General features: G+C 27.9%; 2 protein-coding genes across 5 annotated transcripts; one reads left to right on the forward strand and one right to left on the reverse strand.

Annotated features, from left to right (window-relative positions):
• Window positions 1-1,634: 1,634 nt before the first annotated feature.
• LOC126839383 (protein mini spindles) lies at window positions 1,635-17,895 on the forward strand. Of its 4 annotated transcripts, none has more exons than XM_050574687.1 (37): window positions 1,635-1,981; window positions 2,820-2,943; window positions 3,136-3,326; window positions 3,408-3,614; window positions 3,690-3,864; window positions 3,977-4,097; window positions 4,174-4,394; window positions 4,472-4,666; window positions 4,743-4,923; window positions 6,438-6,550; window positions 6,755-6,974; window positions 7,433-7,605; window positions 7,678-7,829; window positions 8,214-8,435; window positions 8,798-8,981; window positions 9,039-9,230; window positions 9,292-9,389; window positions 9,455-9,593; window positions 9,654-9,816; window positions 10,219-10,388; window positions 10,470-10,640; window positions 10,701-10,826; window positions 10,911-11,063; window positions 11,188-11,400; window positions 11,908-12,043; window positions 12,137-12,330; window positions 13,554-13,894; window positions 14,498-14,842; window positions 14,977-15,153; window positions 15,219-15,426; window positions 15,743-15,880; window positions 16,204-16,391; window positions 16,450-16,618; window positions 16,689-16,862; window positions 16,937-17,047; window positions 17,119-17,272; window positions 17,340-17,895. In XM_050574687.1, exons 2-37 carry the CDS (start codon window positions 2,881-2,883, stop codon window positions 17,570-17,572), a joined length of 6,411 nt encoding a protein of 2,136 aa, XP_050430644.1. In that variant the 5' UTR covers window positions 1,635-1,981; window positions 2,820-2,880; the 3' UTR covers window positions 17,573-17,895. The 4 variants fall into 4 exon arrangements, with proteins under 4 accessions (XP_050430644.1, XP_050430647.1, XP_050430645.1 ...); XM_050574688.1 differs by lacking the exon at window positions 1,635-1,981 and adding an exon at window positions 2,494-2,512; XM_050574689.1 differs by lacking the exon at window positions 1,635-1,981 and adding an exon at window positions 2,614-2,632.
• A 31-nt stretch (window positions 17,896-17,926) lies between these two features.
• LOC126839384 (cell cycle checkpoint protein RAD1-like) lies at window positions 17,927-19,995 on the reverse strand. Its single transcript, XM_050574691.1, has 6 exons — window positions 19,747-19,995; window positions 19,460-19,558; window positions 19,238-19,392; window positions 18,930-19,164; window positions 18,641-18,847; window positions 17,927-18,289 (listed from the first exon to the last, which is right to left on the reverse strand). Exons 1-6 carry the CDS (start codon window positions 19,855-19,857, stop codon window positions 18,263-18,265), a joined length of 834 nt encoding a protein of 277 aa, XP_050430648.1. The 5' UTR covers window positions 19,858-19,995; the 3' UTR covers window positions 17,927-18,262.
• Between the last annotated feature and the right edge of the window lie 39 nt (window positions 19,996-20,034).

The raw sequence follows: 20,034 nt of genomic DNA on the forward strand, positions 1-20,034 counted from the left end.
TAATACCCAATGACTCACATTTTTTCTCAACTATCGACTAACACAGCCGAGGGGGGTGTTACAACACCATAACACCCCTCCCTCTCTACGCGCCTGTGATGAACATATACATAGATAATATATTTTGTACACTCTCAATAGTGGGTATTAAGCTTAATAAATTGTGATGGGTTCCATAAAAGGCTGGTATAATCTAGTATTAAACGAATCAAACCAAAATATAAAGTTTTGAGGCAGTTTAAATCGTTGAAATCCCAGCAATGTCTTTTAATAAATTCTACCATACACATTGCTTTATCTTTAGTTAGTAATATGTGTTTTGAGAAAGAGAAGTCAGTAGAAAAAATAATACCTAAATCTTCAGGTGAACTTACTCGTTCTAAGATTGTGTTGTTTACTGAATATCAATATTTTTTACTAAGCGTCTTCTAGAAAAAGTAGTGTAAAAATATTTCAGAACATTAGGCTGAAGATTATTTAAGTAACACCAATTCACATTTTTGTTTAAATCCCCCTGCAATAATGCATGGTCACTATCGAGTTTAGTCGGTAAATAAAGTTTTAAATCATCAGCAAATAAAGAAAATTTGCAATGCTGGAAATCAAGAATTGACATCATTCATGAACAACAAAAATAATAACGGTGACATAATATGTCCACCTTGAGGTACACTTGAACTGTCACAATACTATTTACTCTTTAGGTACCTATAGAATTATTATTGAATATTGTATATCTAAATATCTTGTATATTATTGTGTTGTATTATTATATGTATTTATTTTTTAATATGAAAAGTCATGTCTATTTAATATACGTGCTTAACTGATTGGGTTGACATCAAAAAACGTTTTTCCTAATGAAAGGTGAGAGCTATAAGTATGTATCAATCAGAAATAGTATTTAAGAAGTACGTTGAAAGTCAGAGAAAATTTAGGAAACCCTTAACCTTCAAAATATGGAAAGCCTAATCACTTGGTCATAATATTAAGTAAAGTAGAAAAAAAGGACTGACAAATTCTCAATGTTTTCGATATTTATTAGTTGTTAAAAATTAATGGTAATGTTAATAATATGCCATTACAAATATCAATTTTCAGGGTACAGCCTACAAGCTAGTTGGGTCTTAATTAATTAGCCATCAGGACACTAATTATAACTTTGCTTAGAGAGAGATACTTTATTTAATATAAAAGTTATAGTTAATTAAATTAATATTGTAAATAAAAAATATTAATGAGCCCAAAATAAAATAAGGCATACACTTAATAAAAATAATATTAGTATTGATAGGTGTTATCAAAGAAAAATGTCATAGAAATAAAAAAAAGGAATAGGTATCGATATAAATTTAAAAATTTAGTTACATTTTGGAAAACGAAAACAAAATTAGCTTACATAATGTTGTCTCTAAATACTGATTTTTTGGAAGTACTGTATAAGTAAAGACTGATCATTTGTATAAATTAAATTATTTTATAAACGTTTCCCGTATTGTGTTGTTACCTACTTGGTACAAGATTTGAAATTTCCAAAGACGTTATAGTTTTAACGGTTGTTCGGGAACCAAGATTACAGGGTCCTTGAATAAGACTCATGTGTTTTTTTAATTTTTATTGTGATTCGTGATATTTGAAGAATATTATTCGCACAGCAAGCTGGCTTGCTCAGTGGTGGACTACGCCAAGAAAATCGTTAATTCGCGTATTCATACTTCACAGTTACTACTTGCAGTTTGTTGATAAAACTGAAAACGCTTAACGCGCACCTAACTACTAACCTAATGTTTAATTTTGTGATTACTGATTACTGTGAACAACAGTCATAACCAATATCTAATATCTATTGAGTTCGATGACTGCATATTAAGTGTACTGCATTATTTTTTGTTCTAAATATTTATTATTCAATTCAACTGGAAATGTGTATTCTGTAATTTGGACTCGGCTGAATGATATGAAATTGTCCATTTACAAAAAGGTATAAAACTATTGGATCTAGTAGCGTTTCATAATATCTTTAATTGATAAGTGTGGGTATTTACTATGTATATATAGTTATTAGGTTCTTTTTAACAACTATTTTAAGTTTATATCTTAAATGAATATTATTGGTGTATAATGTATACACCAATAATACTTACACATCAATAAATATTATTGATGTGTAAGTACTATGTCGATCCACAGTGAATGTGTTAAAGTTATAATGACTACCCATAAAAAGCATTCTTGAATAGGTAGGTAAGTTGTATAGGGGAAGTCCTGTGGCCAACATTCCCCCTTATTGGTTTTGTAAATAAAAAAAAGGTTATATCCAAATATGAAAACCTGTTTAGCAAGTACCTCTCACTCATTTCTATTGCTGTAGTTCCAATGTACATCACATTGCTTCATATATTTATACTGCCTTTATTTAAATAATGGGTGGTTATTAATTGTGTTTTTATTTAATTTAATGGCCATACAAGTTTTGTTCATGAATTAAAATATCTTTTTTTATATTTTAAAAGTAATTTCCTGTATACTATATTGGTGTATATTTAGTTATTGTTAAATAGTTGAATTAATTAAAGTGTTTTATACAATATTATAAGTTATAATAACTTTTGCAACATATATGTAGGAAATTGTAAATACTAAATTCGTATACTGCATAATTTCTTGGTAGCAAGCTATGTTTTATAATTAGTTATAGATTTAAATAAAAATAAAAGCAATATACAATTTAAAAAAAAATATATATATATTTATTATAATAATAAATAATAAAATATTTTGTATTACTTGATAAACATTTTATTATTATTTGTTTCAAGGTATGAACTAAATTATTTTACCTACTAGTTATTTGGAAGACAGTTTTTAGTCCGTAAGATAATGGCTGCTGAAGAAGATACTTCTTATACTAAATTACCGATTGAAGAAAGATGTGTTCATAAAGTAATTTTTATAAATACCTACATTATTTAAGTTTTAATACTAGTTAACTACATGTTAATAATAAATAGCTTAATAAATTATATAACAAATTAATTATTTATAAAAATTAATTATATATTAGACTGGTTAATATTAATTATTATTTAAAGAACTAAATTATAAATTTTAATATTTATTATTAACTTCTACTAGCTGTGGAAAGCCAGAATAAGTGGTTATGAAGAAGCTATTAAAGTATTTGGCCAGTTAGATGAGAAAGCTCCAGAATGGAACAAATTTACAGGAATTATAAAGAAATTTGTTGTTGATAGCAACGCTGTTGCTCAGGAAAAAGGTCTTGAAGCTACATTAGTTTTTGTAGAAAACTCTGGAACTGCTGGACGGTTAGTTGAATACTCATTTTGTTTTCAAAATTAAACACAGTTCAACTTGTTTTATTTATTTTTTGTGTACTATTATTTTAGTACGGTCGGTGATGTAGTGACTGGATTGATAACAAAATGTTTTGGTGCGCCAAAAGCCAAGACAAAAGATATTGCAATACAAATTACGCTTATGTTTATTGAAATTGAAAAGCAAGATATTGTATTTGAAGAACTACTCAAAGGAATGGAACATAAATTTCCTAAAATTGTATCAACTTGTATTAAAGCAGCAACACAAGCAATTAAGTAAAAATAAATAAATTATAATTTAAAAATGAAATACAAATAATTAAAACTTTTTTCAATATATTATTATTTTAGAGAATTTGGAACGAAAGTGTTAAATATCAAACCAGTGCTGAAAAAATTGCAGACAGTACTTGAAGATCGTGATAAAAGTGTAAGAGATGAAGCAAAACTGTTAGCTGTCGAACTGTATTCATGGATTGGGCCTACTCCAGTTAAAGCTAATTTGGCTAATCTTAAACCTGTTCAAGTAAGTATTATATTTTAGTATTGTATTTATATATATACAAAAATAATAATATTGCATTTATGAAGTATATTTTTTATTAAAAATTAATATTATTAAATTATAACTCGATTAGACTCAAGAACTAGAAGCTGAATTTGAAAAAATTGGCAATGAAAAACCTCGACCAACTCGTTATTTAAGATCACAACAAGAGCAAGCTGCTAAAATTGAAGAAGCTATTGTCTCTAATGGAGGTAACAGTTAATTTAATCACATTGCTTTCACTATAAGTATGTATAATGTAAATTTTAATATAATTTTGAATTATAGAAGCGGTCATTGAAGAAGGTAGTGATGAAGTTGATGATCCAGAAGAACATCTTGATCCTGTTAATATACTTTGTCAACTGAACAAAGATTTTTATGAAAAACTAGAAGCAAAAAAATGGCAAGAACGTAAAGAAGCAATAGATATGCTTGAAGGAATATTATCTAAAGCTCTAAAATTAGAAAGTGGGGAATACGGTGATTTGGTTAGAGCTTTGAAGAAAGTAAGAAATTAATAAACTTATTACAAATAAATAAATTAAGCAGATAAATAATTTATTTAAATTTGTTTTATTTTTAGATAATTACAAAAGACGCTAATGTAATTATTGTTGGAATTGCCGCTAAATGTATGGCCATGTTAGCAAATGGTTTGAAAAAAAAATTTGAAACGTATGCCTCTGCTTGTTTACCTGCATTACTAGAAAAATTTAAAGAAAAAAAGCAAAATGTAGTTTTACCTTTAAGGGATGCTGTTGACGCTATTTATTTAAGTGTAGGTTACATAAATTCTTATTTAAATATATGAAAACTATTATTAAAAACAACTTAATAACATTTTATACTTTTAGATGACACTAGAGTCAGTCCACGAGGATGTTTTAATGGCAATAGACAATAAAAACCCATCAGTTAAAGCAGAGTCTGTTGCTTTTTTAGCTCGTTGTTTTACTAAATGTACTCCTACAATATTGAACAAGAAATATTTAAAAATTTTCACAGCATCTTTGATAAAAACATTAAATGAATCAGGTATTTATTGTTTATTAACGAATAGTCTGCAGAACTTGAGTATTGATAAGATTTTAATTGCATTAAGTATACATAGTTAGACATGAAAAAATAAGATTGGTTTTTTATCATATGACCAGTAATTAAATAATTCCTTAGTAATTGGCCTAGTTGGTGCCCAGTTATTTTATTTAAAATATATAAAAATTATATAAATAATGAAAAAAATAATAGTATAAGAATGCCTTTTTTTTAGACTGTCACAAGACACAGCCCACAGATGACTAATCAATACTATGTATATTGTATACACAGTTTAGGTATAAGTTAGTAGAATAATTATAGAAGTAATAATAATAATTAAGCTAATGACAGCAATAATTGTATTTAACCATAAAAATAATCAAAATGAAAACAGTTTATAGTACTAATAATAAATAAAATCATCAGCATCAGCAATTATAATAATAATAATAAAAAAATATTAAAATATTTTTCTAATGATTGTAATTAATTATATACCTATTATATTAATTAGTTCTTTGTTTGGCATTAAGTTCCCATGGTTCAAATAAAGTGTGTGTTTGTATTGATTGGGTAAGGGTTGTTGATATCAAATAATTGGGAACTTTTATTATCGTAGGGCAGATAGTGTACTATGTAATGAATCCAGTTTCAATACCGTCTATAATATTCGGCTTACTCTTCTGACCCCTTTTACCAAAATCGCCAATGACATAACATGTTGCAATTGAAACTGTCAGGCGACAGGTCTTTTAAAATAACTTTATAGATTATGTCGCCTACAATATTGGTAAAAAAAACACAATATACTTTGTAATTCAGATAAAAATGTCCATATTATATTATTTTTAATAATTATATTTTCTTGGCGCAATACAATCTGAAACAATTATTAAGGATAAGAACACAACTTTATTATTTTTATCTAAAAAGTAAACAAGTAAAAATTTATTATACTCGATGTTATGATCAATGTTTTTATGTACTTTATGCTGTTATGAAATACTGTTAACAAAAATTAATTAGGTTACAAATATACTTTCAAAAGTTAAAATTGGTTTTATAATAAATTATACAATATTATATATTATATATTATTTTTATTTAGTTTATATATTTCAGTGATTTAAAAAACTATTCCAATGTCAAACCAAAATCTATATTACAAAATTTTCAAACCAAACAGTTAAATGTTTTAGAAATTAAACTCTTATAATTTAGAATTATAATATTTATCATTCATAACATAATTTTTTCTAATTAAGGTTATCTTTTGCATGCAACTAAAATTTGACACTACAATTAGTATTACAAAAATATATTGCTTTGATTTGTTCTCGTAACATTTTATGCATAGGACAAATACTTAAAATTTCAGTTTGGTTCTAATTTGTAAGTTTGTTTTATAGTTTTGGTTTAACATTAAAACTCCAAGTTCATTACAGCACTTCTACTAATATTTATAACACATTTTTAACTAAATATCATGTTTTAACATTTAATTCTTATAGACCCAACTGTTCGAGATAATTCTGCAGAAGCATTAGGAACTGCATGGAAAGTCGTTTCAGAAAAAAATATTATGCCGTTTCTAAGTGGAGTTGATGCTATTAAACTCGCTAAAGTAATTTATGCCCTTATATATATTTCTTGATAGTAGATGATATCAAAAGTAAATGATCACTTAAACTTTTATAGCTAATCCTTATGTTTAATAAGAAGATAGCAATTGTTTTATCACTTTTCATAACCTCTACTATGACTATTACTGCTAAATTAATTTTGTTTTAATAGAAATTGTAAATTGTTACACATTTTTAACTTATAGATTAAAGAAGCGTCTGAAAAAGCTGTAATTACAGCAAAACCAGTTAAAGAATCTGTTGCTAAGTCATCTGCTGTACCTTCTTCAAATATAGCAGAAAAAAAACAAACTGTGATCACTACTAAAAATCCATCTGCCAAAAGAACTCGCACAGCTGTAGGTGGCCCTACTAAATCTGTGGTGCCTGCTAGTAATAAAACTAAGAAGCCAATGAGTGCTCCAGGTAATGTTATTAATAACTCAATAATAATAATCAACATCCATTATGATTGAAATGTCTTCAATATTCAATTGTGATCTGGAAAAAAAAATATTTATAATGGATATTGTGGCGTATATCAATATAAAGCAGATTAATCAGTATTATATATAATATCAGAATTTATTGATTAAAATTGTTAATTGATATTTAAATTGTATGTATAAAATATTGTGAAATTTCAATTTGATATTTATACCAAGAATAGTTAAAAAAATTAATAGCAATATTTATATTATGTCGAAATATAATAACATCTTTGAAGACCTCTAATAGTAACTTAATGAAAATTTAGTATGTTTAATTAACGTACTAGTTACTCTTGTAAATTATTCCTCTATCAAATAGTAATATAAGTAGTTAAGGTATTGTAACAATAAGAATACAACTTTTAAAAATATTGTGTACTATGTGTTTTGTAGGTGGACGTAAAGGTGTATTAGCTAAACCCCTTCCAGCTATCGAAACTGAAAGAGAGATAGGGGATGATGAACTTGAAGAATTGGCATCTTTAATTTGCACACCTGAAATTTTAAATGGTATGACTGATGCCAACTGGAAAACACGTTTGTCAAATGTTCAAGAATTTTCTCAGGTAAAAACAAATTCTTATACTTCAGTTCTAGTATACTAATTCAATATTATTTTAATGGTTCTAAAATTACAGATTATAGATCAAACAGAGTCATTAACAATCAGCAGTCAAGTGTTGGTAAAAATACTAAACAAAAAACCAGGAATAAAAGATAACAATGTTCAAATACAAAAATTAAGACTTGAATGTTTGAAAAAAATAGTAGAAAAGTTTCCGGTTACCAGGTATTATTATGAATATTTTGATAAATGTATTGTACTCTAGAGACACACTAAAATGAGTTTATCTGGTACTTAGATTCAGAAAAATCATGGCTATTTAATTAAAATCGTACAACAATTGTATTAGTCATTATACGTTTGTGAAAATAGTACACTTAGTACAAGTACTAAACTTTAAATTTTAGACTTATCACGTTTTTTTCAAGCACCATCAAAATATATGTATAAACAGTGATTGGTCTTTAAATTTAAAATTAGTCTAAAGTGAAACTATTTTTAATATTTTTAGCAGGAGCTGATGTGTTTACTATTAAACTTTTAATTAGTTTTCCCATGAACAATTTTTTGTTCAAATTTTATATACATTTTGTAAAAAATACTTTTTAGTACCAGCATGGAATGTTGTTTGCAAGATGTTTCTTCTTTACTTGGAGATGTTAAAAATGGAAATTTAGCAGGCCAAGTTCTCACAACATTTGCTGAAGCAACAAGATTAGATTTTGTTTCTAATGCAGTGTTAGAATTTGCGTTTACCGTACAAAAAAATCCAAAGGTTCAAATTGATGCTCTTAATTGGCTCTCTGGAGCTATTCTGGAGTTTGGATTTATGTAAGTTTATGATTTTTTTTGTAATATTTTAAACAAGTTGATTACTACATTTCTAATAATATACTTGCGAATAAAAAATTATAATCTTGTGTTTGTTATTTAATTTGAAACATATTCTTTTGTACTTTCTAATGATGTATTTTTGAATCTATTAGTTTAAAATTACATTTTGTATGAATAGTATTATATATCTACATAAAATAAAGTGAAATTTAAAACAATAATTTTTGAACTAAATTTCATGCTATCTCAGGTCTGAACTTCAGTAAGTTATTTAAATATTAATTATATTAACATAATAATGATGTAATTATTTTATATATCACAAAACAGTTAACCATATTTAACTTTGTACATTTCAGCATTGAACCTAAATCTGTAATGAAGAATGTTAAAAAAGCTGTCAGTGCTTCAAATCCCCAAGTTCGATTGGCTGTAATTTCACTTTTAGGAGTAATGTATCTTTACATGGGACCTCAATTAAGTTTGTTTTTTGAAAATGAAAAACCTGCTCTAGTACAACAAATTAATGCGGAATTTGAAAAAGTATAGTAATATTAGTTGTAAGATTTTAAATTGTTATTAATATTTATTGTTTTAAAGCATCAAGGTGAAGCTCCTCCTAAACCAACTCGTGGGAAAAAAATTGAAGGTTCCAGTGAATCCCTCAATGCTGGTAGTGATGAAGAGAAACCATCTTATGAAATCAATATGCGTGATATTGTACCAAGAGTAGATATAACGCCCCAAATAACTGATGCATTAATAAGTGAACTCTCAGATAAAGATTGGAAGGTAAATTATAATGCTGGATTATTCTTAATTAAAAATTATTTTAATTCAATATTAATTTAAGGTTCGTTCTGATGCTTTGACTAAACTGCAAAATATTGTTACTGAAGCTAGATTTATAACGAGTGAATTAGGGGATGCGAGAAAAGCTCTGCAAGAAAGGTACTTGTTTAGTTTATTATTATGATTTTATTATCATCTAATAGTTAAAATATATTTGTAATTAGAATATGTGACTCAAATGCTCGTCTTGCTTCTAATGCAATTAATATAGTGGAAATTATTGCAAAAGCAATGGGATCATCGTTTAAAACTTATATAAAAGGCTATTTACCTGGTATATTGAATGGTTTAGGAGATCAAAAAGTGAGTGATAAAATATCTAAATTAGTAATTATATGTTTTTAATTTCTCATATGTTTTTAGACTTTTAAATGTCAAAGTGCTCGCCAATGTATGAATACCATGGCAGATGTTTGTGGCTACCGTGAATTTTTTGGCGGAGATATACTGTTAGACGCCTTAAAAAATAATTCTGTGACATTACGCTCGGAATTGTTGACATGGCTTGGAGAAAAATTGCCAATTAGTAAGCTTTTAAGAAGATTAAAATTGTGTGTATTTTAGCATGGAACATGCTTTAGCCTTGGCCCCCCCCAGCCTGAAAACGACACTAAATAGTAAAACTAAATTGCGATACTAAAGTAGTGCACCAACTTTAAACATATAATAACGTATAAGATGCCATCAAAATAATAACGAATCATCGTCGTAATGCATAAAGTTTGGCCAGAACATATAGTTTACAATACACTATCATAATATATCGCAAGGAGATATTAGATCAGAATAATCACTATTCAGGAGCCAGCAGGCTAAAGCATGTTCTATATTTGTTCCAATTTTAGCCGTTATGCTTTAAGTAGAATGCAACTTTTTTTAAATTTGATTTTACTTTTACATATAATTTTATCTTTCATCTGTTGCTTAGTTCCTTCCAAGACAATTCCAGCAGATGAGTTGAAAGTTTTGCTGACACCTTTATATACAAGTCTTGAAGATAGAAATGCAAGTGTTCGAAGCGCTTCTGAAAAGGCTGTGATTGGATTTATGATGCACATTGGATATGCTTCAATGTATGGAGCTTGTGATAAATTGAAGGTTAGAAATAGTTAGATTAATACAAAATTGTTTTTTTTACAAATTTCAGCTAGTTAAAATATAAATGAATTTTTTTTCTAGCCTATGTCAGTTAAGTTGGTTAGAGAAAAGTTGGATAAAGAAAGGCCAAATTTACCCGTGGTACCAATTGAAAAACCAAAAGTTGTTAAATCAGGTCTTTCTGGTGGGACCTCAGTAAAATCAGGTGGATCTAAAATACCTCCACCCAAAGCTGCTCCTAAAGCAAACAAAGTTAGTATTTCCTTCTATTATTTTTTTAATGATTGATAGTTACATTGATTTTCTATTCAGGAAAATGTAGTTCCTCCTCGTGCTAGTACAGCTATTAACAGAAAGAAAGAAGAAGTAGACAATGGACCATTATTTATTCGAAACAATTTAAAGCATCAGCGAGATATTGATGAACATAAATTAAAGGTAAAATAAAAAAAAATATTTAAAATTCAAAATAATATTGTTTTTTTTTAACCTTGATGTTATTTTTTAAAAATGTTTTTGTAGTCTTTGAAATGGAATTTTACTTCTCCTCGAGAAGAATTTGTAGAACAACTTCGTGAGCAAATGTTGACTGCTGGCATCAATAGAGTGCTGATTACAAACATGTTTCATTCGGATTTCAGATATCATTTAAAAGCAATTGAATCACTTACTGACGTAATTTTTTATTTATATATTTTATACTTGAGTTGAACATTTTCTTTGTATATTTATTGATGTTAAAATAACAATAACTAAACTTAATACTTAAAATGCAAGCTAATTATTATTAATTTTATAGGATTTAAACACAACTGACGACAACAATATGGCATTAATTAGTAATCTTGATTTAATTCTCAAATGGATGACATTAAGATTTTTTGACACAAATCCATCAGTACTATTAAAAGGTCTTGATTATTTACAAAATATATTTGTTATACTCATGGCTCAAAAGTATACACTTCATGATACTGAGGCTTCAAGTTTTGTGCCATATTTAGTTACAAAAGTAAGTCATATTGTATCTAAAATATTTAATGATATTTCTTTTCATCATATAGGAAATAATATGTTGTAATTAGATAGTTTTAATGAAATAATAGATAATTATTGAATGGTAATTTTAAACCTATTTTTAATTATAATAGTCTCTTTTTAGTTCGAACATTTTGTAATTCATTTTCATAGTTGTTAAAGTAACTAGTTACATTCTTATCTGTATAAGAACTCAATGTTCTCAATTTTGTCACAGTAATGTAGGATATCAAGCTGCAGCACTGTAAAATAGATGCCTGGCCCTACCATACACAAGCTATTTGGTGGTAGGGAGAGGGGAGCTGGTAATTAAAATAACTAAAAAAAATATACACGTGTATTAGTAAGTGTATAGAAATACTGAAGTGTGTTCATTCAAATGGATAATATGTAGATATTTTTATTAGGGGGAAAATATGTATATAATGTTATGTCCTATAAGTTATATGCTCATGAATTTAAACACGCTTAACTATTTTAGTTGGGAGATTCAAAAGATGCTGTAAGGGAAAAAGTTAGGGCCATACTGAAACAAATCGCATTTATATTTCCTAATACTAAGATGTTCCAATACATAATGGATGGAGTAAAATCAAAAAATTCAAGACAGCGTTCAGGTATTTTGACTGGCTTTTCTTAACAATAATTATTTACATAGTTGCATTGATTGGTAATTTATACATTTTGATAAATAATGTGTGTTTGTACAGAGTGTTTAGAACATTTAGCATCAATGATAGAAGATTATGGAACATCTATATGTCAACCAAGTGTTGCAGTTGCATGCAAAGAAATGGCCAAAAGCATAGGAGACCGTGACAATTCTGTTCGTACAGCTGCATTAAACTGCTTTGTAGCAGCTTTCTTTTTACATGGCGAAGCTCTATTTAAATTTGTTGGCAATGTAAGTTATTTATTAAAGTAAAAAATTATAAGGTATTATAATACAGGGTGCGGCGTAATGGACTCCCACATTTCCGAGGTGAATTAAAAAAAAACTATACAAGATATGGAAAAAAAAGAAACTTATATAATGTAGAAACTACATTATACAAGGTTTTTTTTAAAATTATTTTTTAAAAATTATAGCGTCCAATGAGTCGCTCGCCTTGGCGAGCGACGCACATTTGGAGCCGTTCTCGACAGTTTTCCATCACTCTCGCCAAACTTCATCTTTGAGGTAATAAGAAATAGTCACATGGATGTAGCCACAACTCATACAGCCTGTCGTTCTTGCGCTATTTTGCAAGAAATGTTTCCTGGTCGCCTGATCATAAGGGAAAACATTACATGGCCTCCTCACTCTCCTGATTTGAGTCCATGTGACTATTTGTTATGGGGGTACCTCAAAGCTTAAGTTTTCAAACATCGACCTAGAAACATTGAAGAACTAAAGGAAGCTTTCCGTTAAGAAATTTCCGAGATTCTACTCGATACGCTGGCGAGAGTGATGGAAAACTGTCGAGAACAGCTCCAAATATGAGTCGCTCGCCAAGGCAATCATTGGACATATTAATTTTTAAAAAAAAACCTTATATAATGTAGTTTCTATAAATAACATTTTTTTTTCCATATCTTGTATAGTTTTTTTTTAATTCACCTCGGAAATGTGGGAGTCCATTACCTCACCATCTGTATAAAAGGTAATAAACTTTTTATTGATAAACCTTATATTAAGCTTAATATTTAACATTTAAAATCACTTTTTTTTTACTTTATTTAAATAGCTATTTTTTTTCATGGTATTATTTAAAAAATCGGCTATTACATTATCTCTAAAATATTGTTATCTTTTGATTTCATAATAGATGTTTTTACTCTAAAACAAACACGAACCTAGTAGAATGTATTCTGCGTAGCTACATTTAGATGAAAAAAATATTTATAAATCGCTGTCAAGATGCTGTGATAGTCCGAAAAATAAATTAACTACCATAAAAAAAGCTCCAATTACACATAACTGTTTAAGCTTTAAATTCAAATTTTGTAAAAATTTGCCTATATTTAACTCCTTAATAAATAGGAGGTATCATGTCCTCTTAACAGTGACAAATAGTTATTATTTAAATATTAGTTTAAAGTTGACAAAAATACACTTGCTCTACTTATTTTATTATCAATAATTAGATATCCGAAAAAGATATGGGACTTTTAAGAGAACGTTTAAAAAGAGCATCCAAGAACCGAGTAGTTCCAGTTGCAACTGTACAACCTACTATTAAACAAGTTGCACCACCTGTTCAACAAGTACCACAAACTAATGAAACTGTAGATGATGATTATAACTCGGAAGACGAGGAGCATAATGCTACATTTAATGTTTCCCAAGAGGTTAATCAGGAGACAAGTCCTCAGAGGTATACGAGTAACTCACCAGCTAGGTCTGAAAATAGCCCTTCATATAGAACAGGAAGTATTCCTATGGCTACTGTGTCTGAACATTCATCAACTTTACGATTAGGATACAGGTAATAATATAATTTTGATTAATTACTTTTTTTTCTATTGCACGAACTTAGGTTTTTTTCATTTTATATATAATTACAAATTACAAATGGTTAGTAAAACTTATATTTGTTTGAAATTTTTAATTTAAAAAATTGTTTTACAACTTTACTGTTTTATTTCCACATTGTTTTTAATCTAGTGAACCATTATAATTTAGTAGTTAAATTTTAAGTTTTAGTTTTAGTTGCCTATTATACTCTATACGATTTTTGCTACTAATTGTAAAACATAAGATTTGTGTAGTTTTATTATTGAAAAATTTAAAATCAGTGGCAAAATGACACAAGTGGGTTAATATTATATTAGTAATAATAACACAAAGTATGCATGTACATTGTTCATATTTTTTAAATTCCGATTATTAAAACATAATGTGTAAATAATTACCTTGCTTTAATAGAGGAAAAACTATTAAAGTACCAGGTTTGGGTGGCTTTGAAAATGTTTTTCACTCCTAACTTATATCCCTGAGACTAAAGCAACACCAATAATTTTATATTTTAAAAAAAGACATTAGATTGCTTTTATTTTAGCTTTAGTGCATGTTGCTTTTTTGATCGTAGTGATGAAACAATTCACAGAGTCACATCTAGAACTGCTTCAAAATCATCTAACATTCATGAAGACACCACATTGCTTTTTAGTCAAAACCAAAACGATACTTCCTCTCCTGAATCAAATTTTAATAATATTGTTAAATCAAATTCTCCTGAAATGCACTGTAAAGTTTCTAATGCAAGCTTAATCACTAATACCGACGTGATAAGTCCAATTGTTAAAGACACAAATATGCATGAAACTGAATGTGGAAATAAATTTGCTTCACCCTCGCTTCAGAATTCTAATGACTCGTTTCAGCATTGCAAAACTCGCCGCAACAGCATAGCGTATGTTGTTCCAATATCACAGTTAGTATTTAGTAGATTTTATGATAAATTATTTAATGGAGATTAAAAAATAGTAGTATTTAAATTATTGTATCTTATTATTTAAAAAAAAAAAAATATATATATATTTATATATATATGTTATTTTTATATAGACGACCGCAGACTAGTACTGATAATCAGTCAGTAACACGTTATGCTTTAGATGAAAAATTCCTTCAAGAGTTGGAAGCCGAAGAAATAACAAGACCAGAACTAAAATTGAAGTCTTACAATTGGAATTGCACTCCTAATGAAGATGTTTATAAAAGGACACTACATACTCATCCTCAGTAATAATATGCTGCTTAGAAAAAATAAAATGTATTAAATGTTCTTTTTTTATTTTCATTAATAGAGCATCTTTTGATAATGATTCACCGACTAAACCGTGTGTAAATGTGAGCCCCTATAGTACAGCGACCATCACAAAAAGTCCCAAATCTTCATCATCATCTTCGGTTGTTGATCCTATTCAAAAACTTATTCATCAAGTGACATCATCAGATATAGAATGTGCTAAAGGTGCTTTGCAAAATCTTGATAAAATGTTGTTGAGAGCTGATGTAAGTCAGATTTTGGTTCTTTTATTATAATATATTATGTGAATCATATATGGAAATTCCAGAGTGTTATCAGCTATTACAAACTCACCAGTTTAACCTCCAGCTGTCACATCTTAAAAATCTCGTTGGCGATTGCACTGTGGTGTTATCACCGCCATTTGATATCTGTATTTAAAAAGTACTAAAATTTAACACCACATATGTGAGCGGAGGTTAACTGAGTACTACTCATAGCTATACATTATGGAATATCAATCAATAACTTATCCTTCATCCTCATTATGTTGAATTAAATACAAATTGGATATTTTTTTAGACGAGATCAAAGTTTTTAGAAGGTGGAAAAGTTCTATCACTTTTTTATGCTATAATTAAACAATTTGACAACCTTTCCGAATCTCATGACATTGACGTCACTGTTGGATACAGAAATATTTTCAACTTGTGCCAGAATGTGAGTACATTTTATTTATATATATGTCGTGGCTGATATAGTTACTGCGGTAGTGCTTTTATGCACTAGCTGAATCTCAGTCACTGGTCGTTTCTCTTGCTGGTTGGGCAACCATCTGGAGAGAGAAATGACCATCCGACTGGTGCGGGAGGCACCGGGAAACCACCGTACTATACCCACTTCCCCAGGATGGCAATTCTTGCCTCTTATAGATAAAGAGTTGGTAAACCGACCTAAAAAAGGTCGCAATAAAAAAAATAAAAACTATGTATATAGCTACAACAAAATTTGTAGAAACAAATACAATTTTTTTTTTTCATTAGTTGTATAAATATCAAGAATTTACATTGATTTTAAATGAACAAATTGTACGAGATTTACTATCAAAATTATTATACTTATTGAGCATAAAAGGTTCAGAGAATAGCGCGGATACTCAACTTTTTGGTAGATGTGTTAACAGTCTTATTATGAATGTTTTGGAAAAATCTTCTCATACTCCGGTTACTTGGTAAGTAAAATTAGGTTTTTAATTGACTAATTTATATTTATTTACAAAAAATGTATAGTGCCCTGATGGCTATGCTATATGATACTGTGAAGTATCCTCAAAATTCAACAGCTCATTATAAAGAACTAGTAATGAAATGTATATGGAAGATTGTTAAAGATTTCCAAGAATGGGGCGACGAACTTTGTTATGAAAGAGTACTAAGTCATATCCACAAATTTTTAAAAGTATTGTGCATATTATTGTACTACTATTTTTATTTATTATTAAATCTAAAATAAATTTGTTTATATTTAGGATTTTGATACAAAATATTGGAAAAAGCAACAATCTGACACACCTTTAAGAACATGTAAAACCGTACTCCATACAATGGTAAAAACACGCAGTGATAAAGTGTTGGAATGTTTAAAATCGCCAGAATTTCCTAAAGAATCAGAAATGGTCACCTACATTCATAAATTACTTCGGGTAATCAAACAAACATAGTTATATCTTAATAATTTGAATGTTATTTGTAACAATGACTCGGTTTTTCCATTCAGCATTTAAACAATGAACCTAGGCCGGAAAGCAGTAAACGCAGGCTGCGTACACCACACGATGAACTTTCAGAAATATTTCATATTATTGGTCAACCTGAAAATACCGACGATGTGAGATAACAATATCTTGATTTAGTAATCACTAGTATTTTTATTTTATTTTTCATTTATTTTTTAATTAGGGCATACAACAGTTGCACAGATTTAAAATTAAAAATCCTAACATAGACATTGACCCTTATATTTCTAAAACTACTAAATATTTCCAAGATTACATTCATCGAAAATTGTCAGCCATTGAAGACAATTTAAAAAGTTGTTTAGTTGAACCGAATGGTAAATAATATTATTTTATAACAAGTATGTAATATTAGGACCATGTTATAATTTCATCCATTTCTAGGTAATACTGATAAACCTATTCCAATAACCTCCACACCTATGCGCAAGACCGAATCAATGGCATCTGAAGCAGATGGGTTCATGAAACGTTTACAAATATTGAAAATGAAAGCAGCACGTGAAGAAAGAAGTGAAGCTGCAAACGTAGAATGTAATGGAAATAACAGATCAGGAGACAGTTTTCATGATGATGACCTTCCGATGCTCAATACGAGCCGTTCACCTCGCAAGTAACTTGATATTCCATGTAATAATAGTTCCATGTGCTCTGAGTTAAAAAAACCAGTAAGCTATAAATCCATCACTCCCATCAAGACTGAAGTATATTGCTAAAACAATAAACCATATATTGCTGTTAAATGTGTTATATTTATGTATCCTATTTTTTTGCTTTTTTTGTTTATAAATAATGTACTCACAATAATTTTCATTTTGTATATCATTTGTGAGTGAATGAATATTGATTTGCTTATTGCATTGTATAATAACATATTATATAACTTATTTTTATAATACAAAATGTAGTGGATTTTAACAAGATTTTATTTTTAAATACATATTATATTAAGTACTTAACATATTATACATTTTAGTATTTTTAACTGTCTGGTATCAATATTAAATGTACTAAAGTATTAATTCATTATGATTAAAATTAGGAACTTAAGTCAGAATATGTATTTTCTTGCTCTTAAGAGTTAACAAATAAAATTTCTTGTCTAAACCATACTAATAACTTTCTTGTTCTTCGATAAATTACTACATATTTTATGTTTTATATGGATGGGTATGAGGTAACAACATTTTATCTGTATGTTAATTTTAAAGTTAATACTTGTATGGCTCTTTCAAATAATTGTCATTATAAAATAATAATGAACTTTTTTTAAAATTTTGATTAGTCTAATGAATACTTTCTTTTTATCAGTCTTCATCGACAATTGGTGTACACTGAAACATAATTAAATTGCAAATAATTATTAAACTATGACATGAAATTTATCATTAGTAACGATTAAACTTGTTATAAAGTGAGATACAACAGTAATATTAATAAGCAATGACATTTTATTGTGTTCTCAGTTGTTGACCATCCAAAGTAAATCATTTTAAAATTGGTTATTAGCTCAAACCCTATCTTGTCATATCAAAATCACATCTGCTAGAGAAATACTGAGTACAGCTGATATTAAAATATGAAGAATTTTATACTTATTTGTGTAATGTTAAGTAGATATTTACTTCTAATGGGTATACTTCATGAGATTAAATTTATCACATTTATCAATAATTGGTACTTACAAAATATTCCATATAACAAGTATGGGTATCTACTTGTACCATAAATTGGCAACACAATAAGCCTTCTTCGTTAGTTCTAATTAACGTTTTTTGAGATATGTTCATACATTTCAAAAATGGCTTTATTTGTCTATACTTATATTTTACAGTTATTGTAGCGCTACATACAAACTGCTCCATTATTTCACTTTTAGATGGAATTTCAACCTAAGTATAATTTACAGTCAAAAAATAGTTTTTTATGTTTATATATTTTTAAAATTATATTATAAAAATTATAAAGACTTACACTACATTTTCCTGCAATTCCTGAAGTTAAAATTTTGAAGAATTCAGGTTCTTGAGAAAAAGTAAATTCTACATAATCAGATGAGCTGTCAATATCACTAAGAATGTCTTTGAAATCAGAAGATCTTAAAATGATTTTACTTGTCGCTAATTCAGCAGGTATACTAAAATCTAATATATCAAACACTTCCATTGTCCTCAATGAACAGTCGGTTATAATACCACCTTCTTCTAATCTGCAATAACATTAATATAGAATGTGTTGATGTAAATAACAGTTACAATAACAAGTAATCACATTATAACTACAATAGTTTCACTGGAGAACCATATTCTTTGTATGTTAATTTCAAAGCTGTTGTTAATCCAGGATTTATTGAACAACCATCAAATATGGTAAGGCACTCGATTAATGTATTTAAATCAACACGAAATGCTACAGTATCATCGCTAAGTTGATATTCCTACAAACACAAAAAAGGATATAATATTAATATTTTTGTTTTTAATGTTATATTAATTTTGGAGTACTTGAAATATCTCGCTGCCAATAAAAGCATTTGCTTGAACACATTTGGAATCTTCCACTACTATTTTTAAGCCATGTTCTGTTGCAAAAAATACGCCTACCTAAGAATAAACTATGGTAAAATACATGATAACATGACATGCATACTTCTACAGAAATATTATCATATTAACAATTATTTTCTTGTATACCTATCTAATTAGTCTTTTAAAATGTATGAAACATTATTATACACGTTGTAATTTTCTAATGCCATAATAAGAATAATACTGAAAAGAATAAAACTTACATCTTTAAAATTAACTGCTTTTAACAGTGAAGATATGTGCTTTACATTATCTGCTTTAGCAACCAAAAGATATTTTTCTTCGAGAAATCCATTTTTATCATCAATGTCCATGTCTCAAAAGTTAATTAAAAATTATAACACATCTGGTTAGAAAAACATGTACTTAAATTAATTAAACTTATAAATAGAATAATATCAATTTTCTTTTTAGACTTATTATTAAGTTTACTTTCAGTTTCTAGAATTCAAGTAATATTTGAATTTTTTAATTGAACCTATTATCGTTAT

The sequence above is a fragment of the Adelges cooleyi genome, unplaced genomic scaffold (assembly GCF_023614345.1).
Source record: "Adelges cooleyi isolate 19-005CV unplaced genomic scaffold, UGA_ACOO_1.1 ACOO_flye_CR_arks_rails_tigmint_CR_PRNA_30, whole genome shotgun sequence".
Taxonomy (NCBI): domain Eukaryota; kingdom Metazoa; phylum Arthropoda; class Insecta; order Hemiptera; family Adelgidae; genus Adelges; species Adelges cooleyi.

Excerpts from the sequence above, each read along its gene's own strand:
- LOC126839383 (XM_050574687.1), top strand. The coding sequence starts at position 2,881 with ATGGCTGCTGAAGAAGATACTTCTTATACTAAATTACCGATTGAAGAA. Across the intron at positions 9,231-9,291 it reads TCTCAGATAAAGATTGGAAG|GTTCGTTCTGATGCTTTGAC; the intron begins GTAAATTATAAT and ends TATTAATTTAAG. Across the intron at positions 14,843-14,976 it reads TATGTTGTTCCAATATCACA|ACGACCGCAGACTAGTACTG; the intron begins GTTAGTATTTAG and ends ATTTTTATATAG.
- LOC126839384 (XM_050574691.1), bottom strand. The coding sequence starts at position 19,857 with ATGGACATTGATGATAAAAATGGATTTCTCGAAGAAAAATATCTTTTG. Across the intron at positions 19,393-19,459 it reads TTGGCAGCGAGATATTTCAA|GAATATCAACTTAGCGATGA; the intron begins GTACTCCAAAAT and ends TTGTGTTTGTAG. Across the intron at positions 18,290-18,640 it reads CTTGTTATATGGAATATTTT|TGTACACCAATTGTCGATGA; the intron begins GTAAGTACCAAT and ends ATTATGTTTCAG.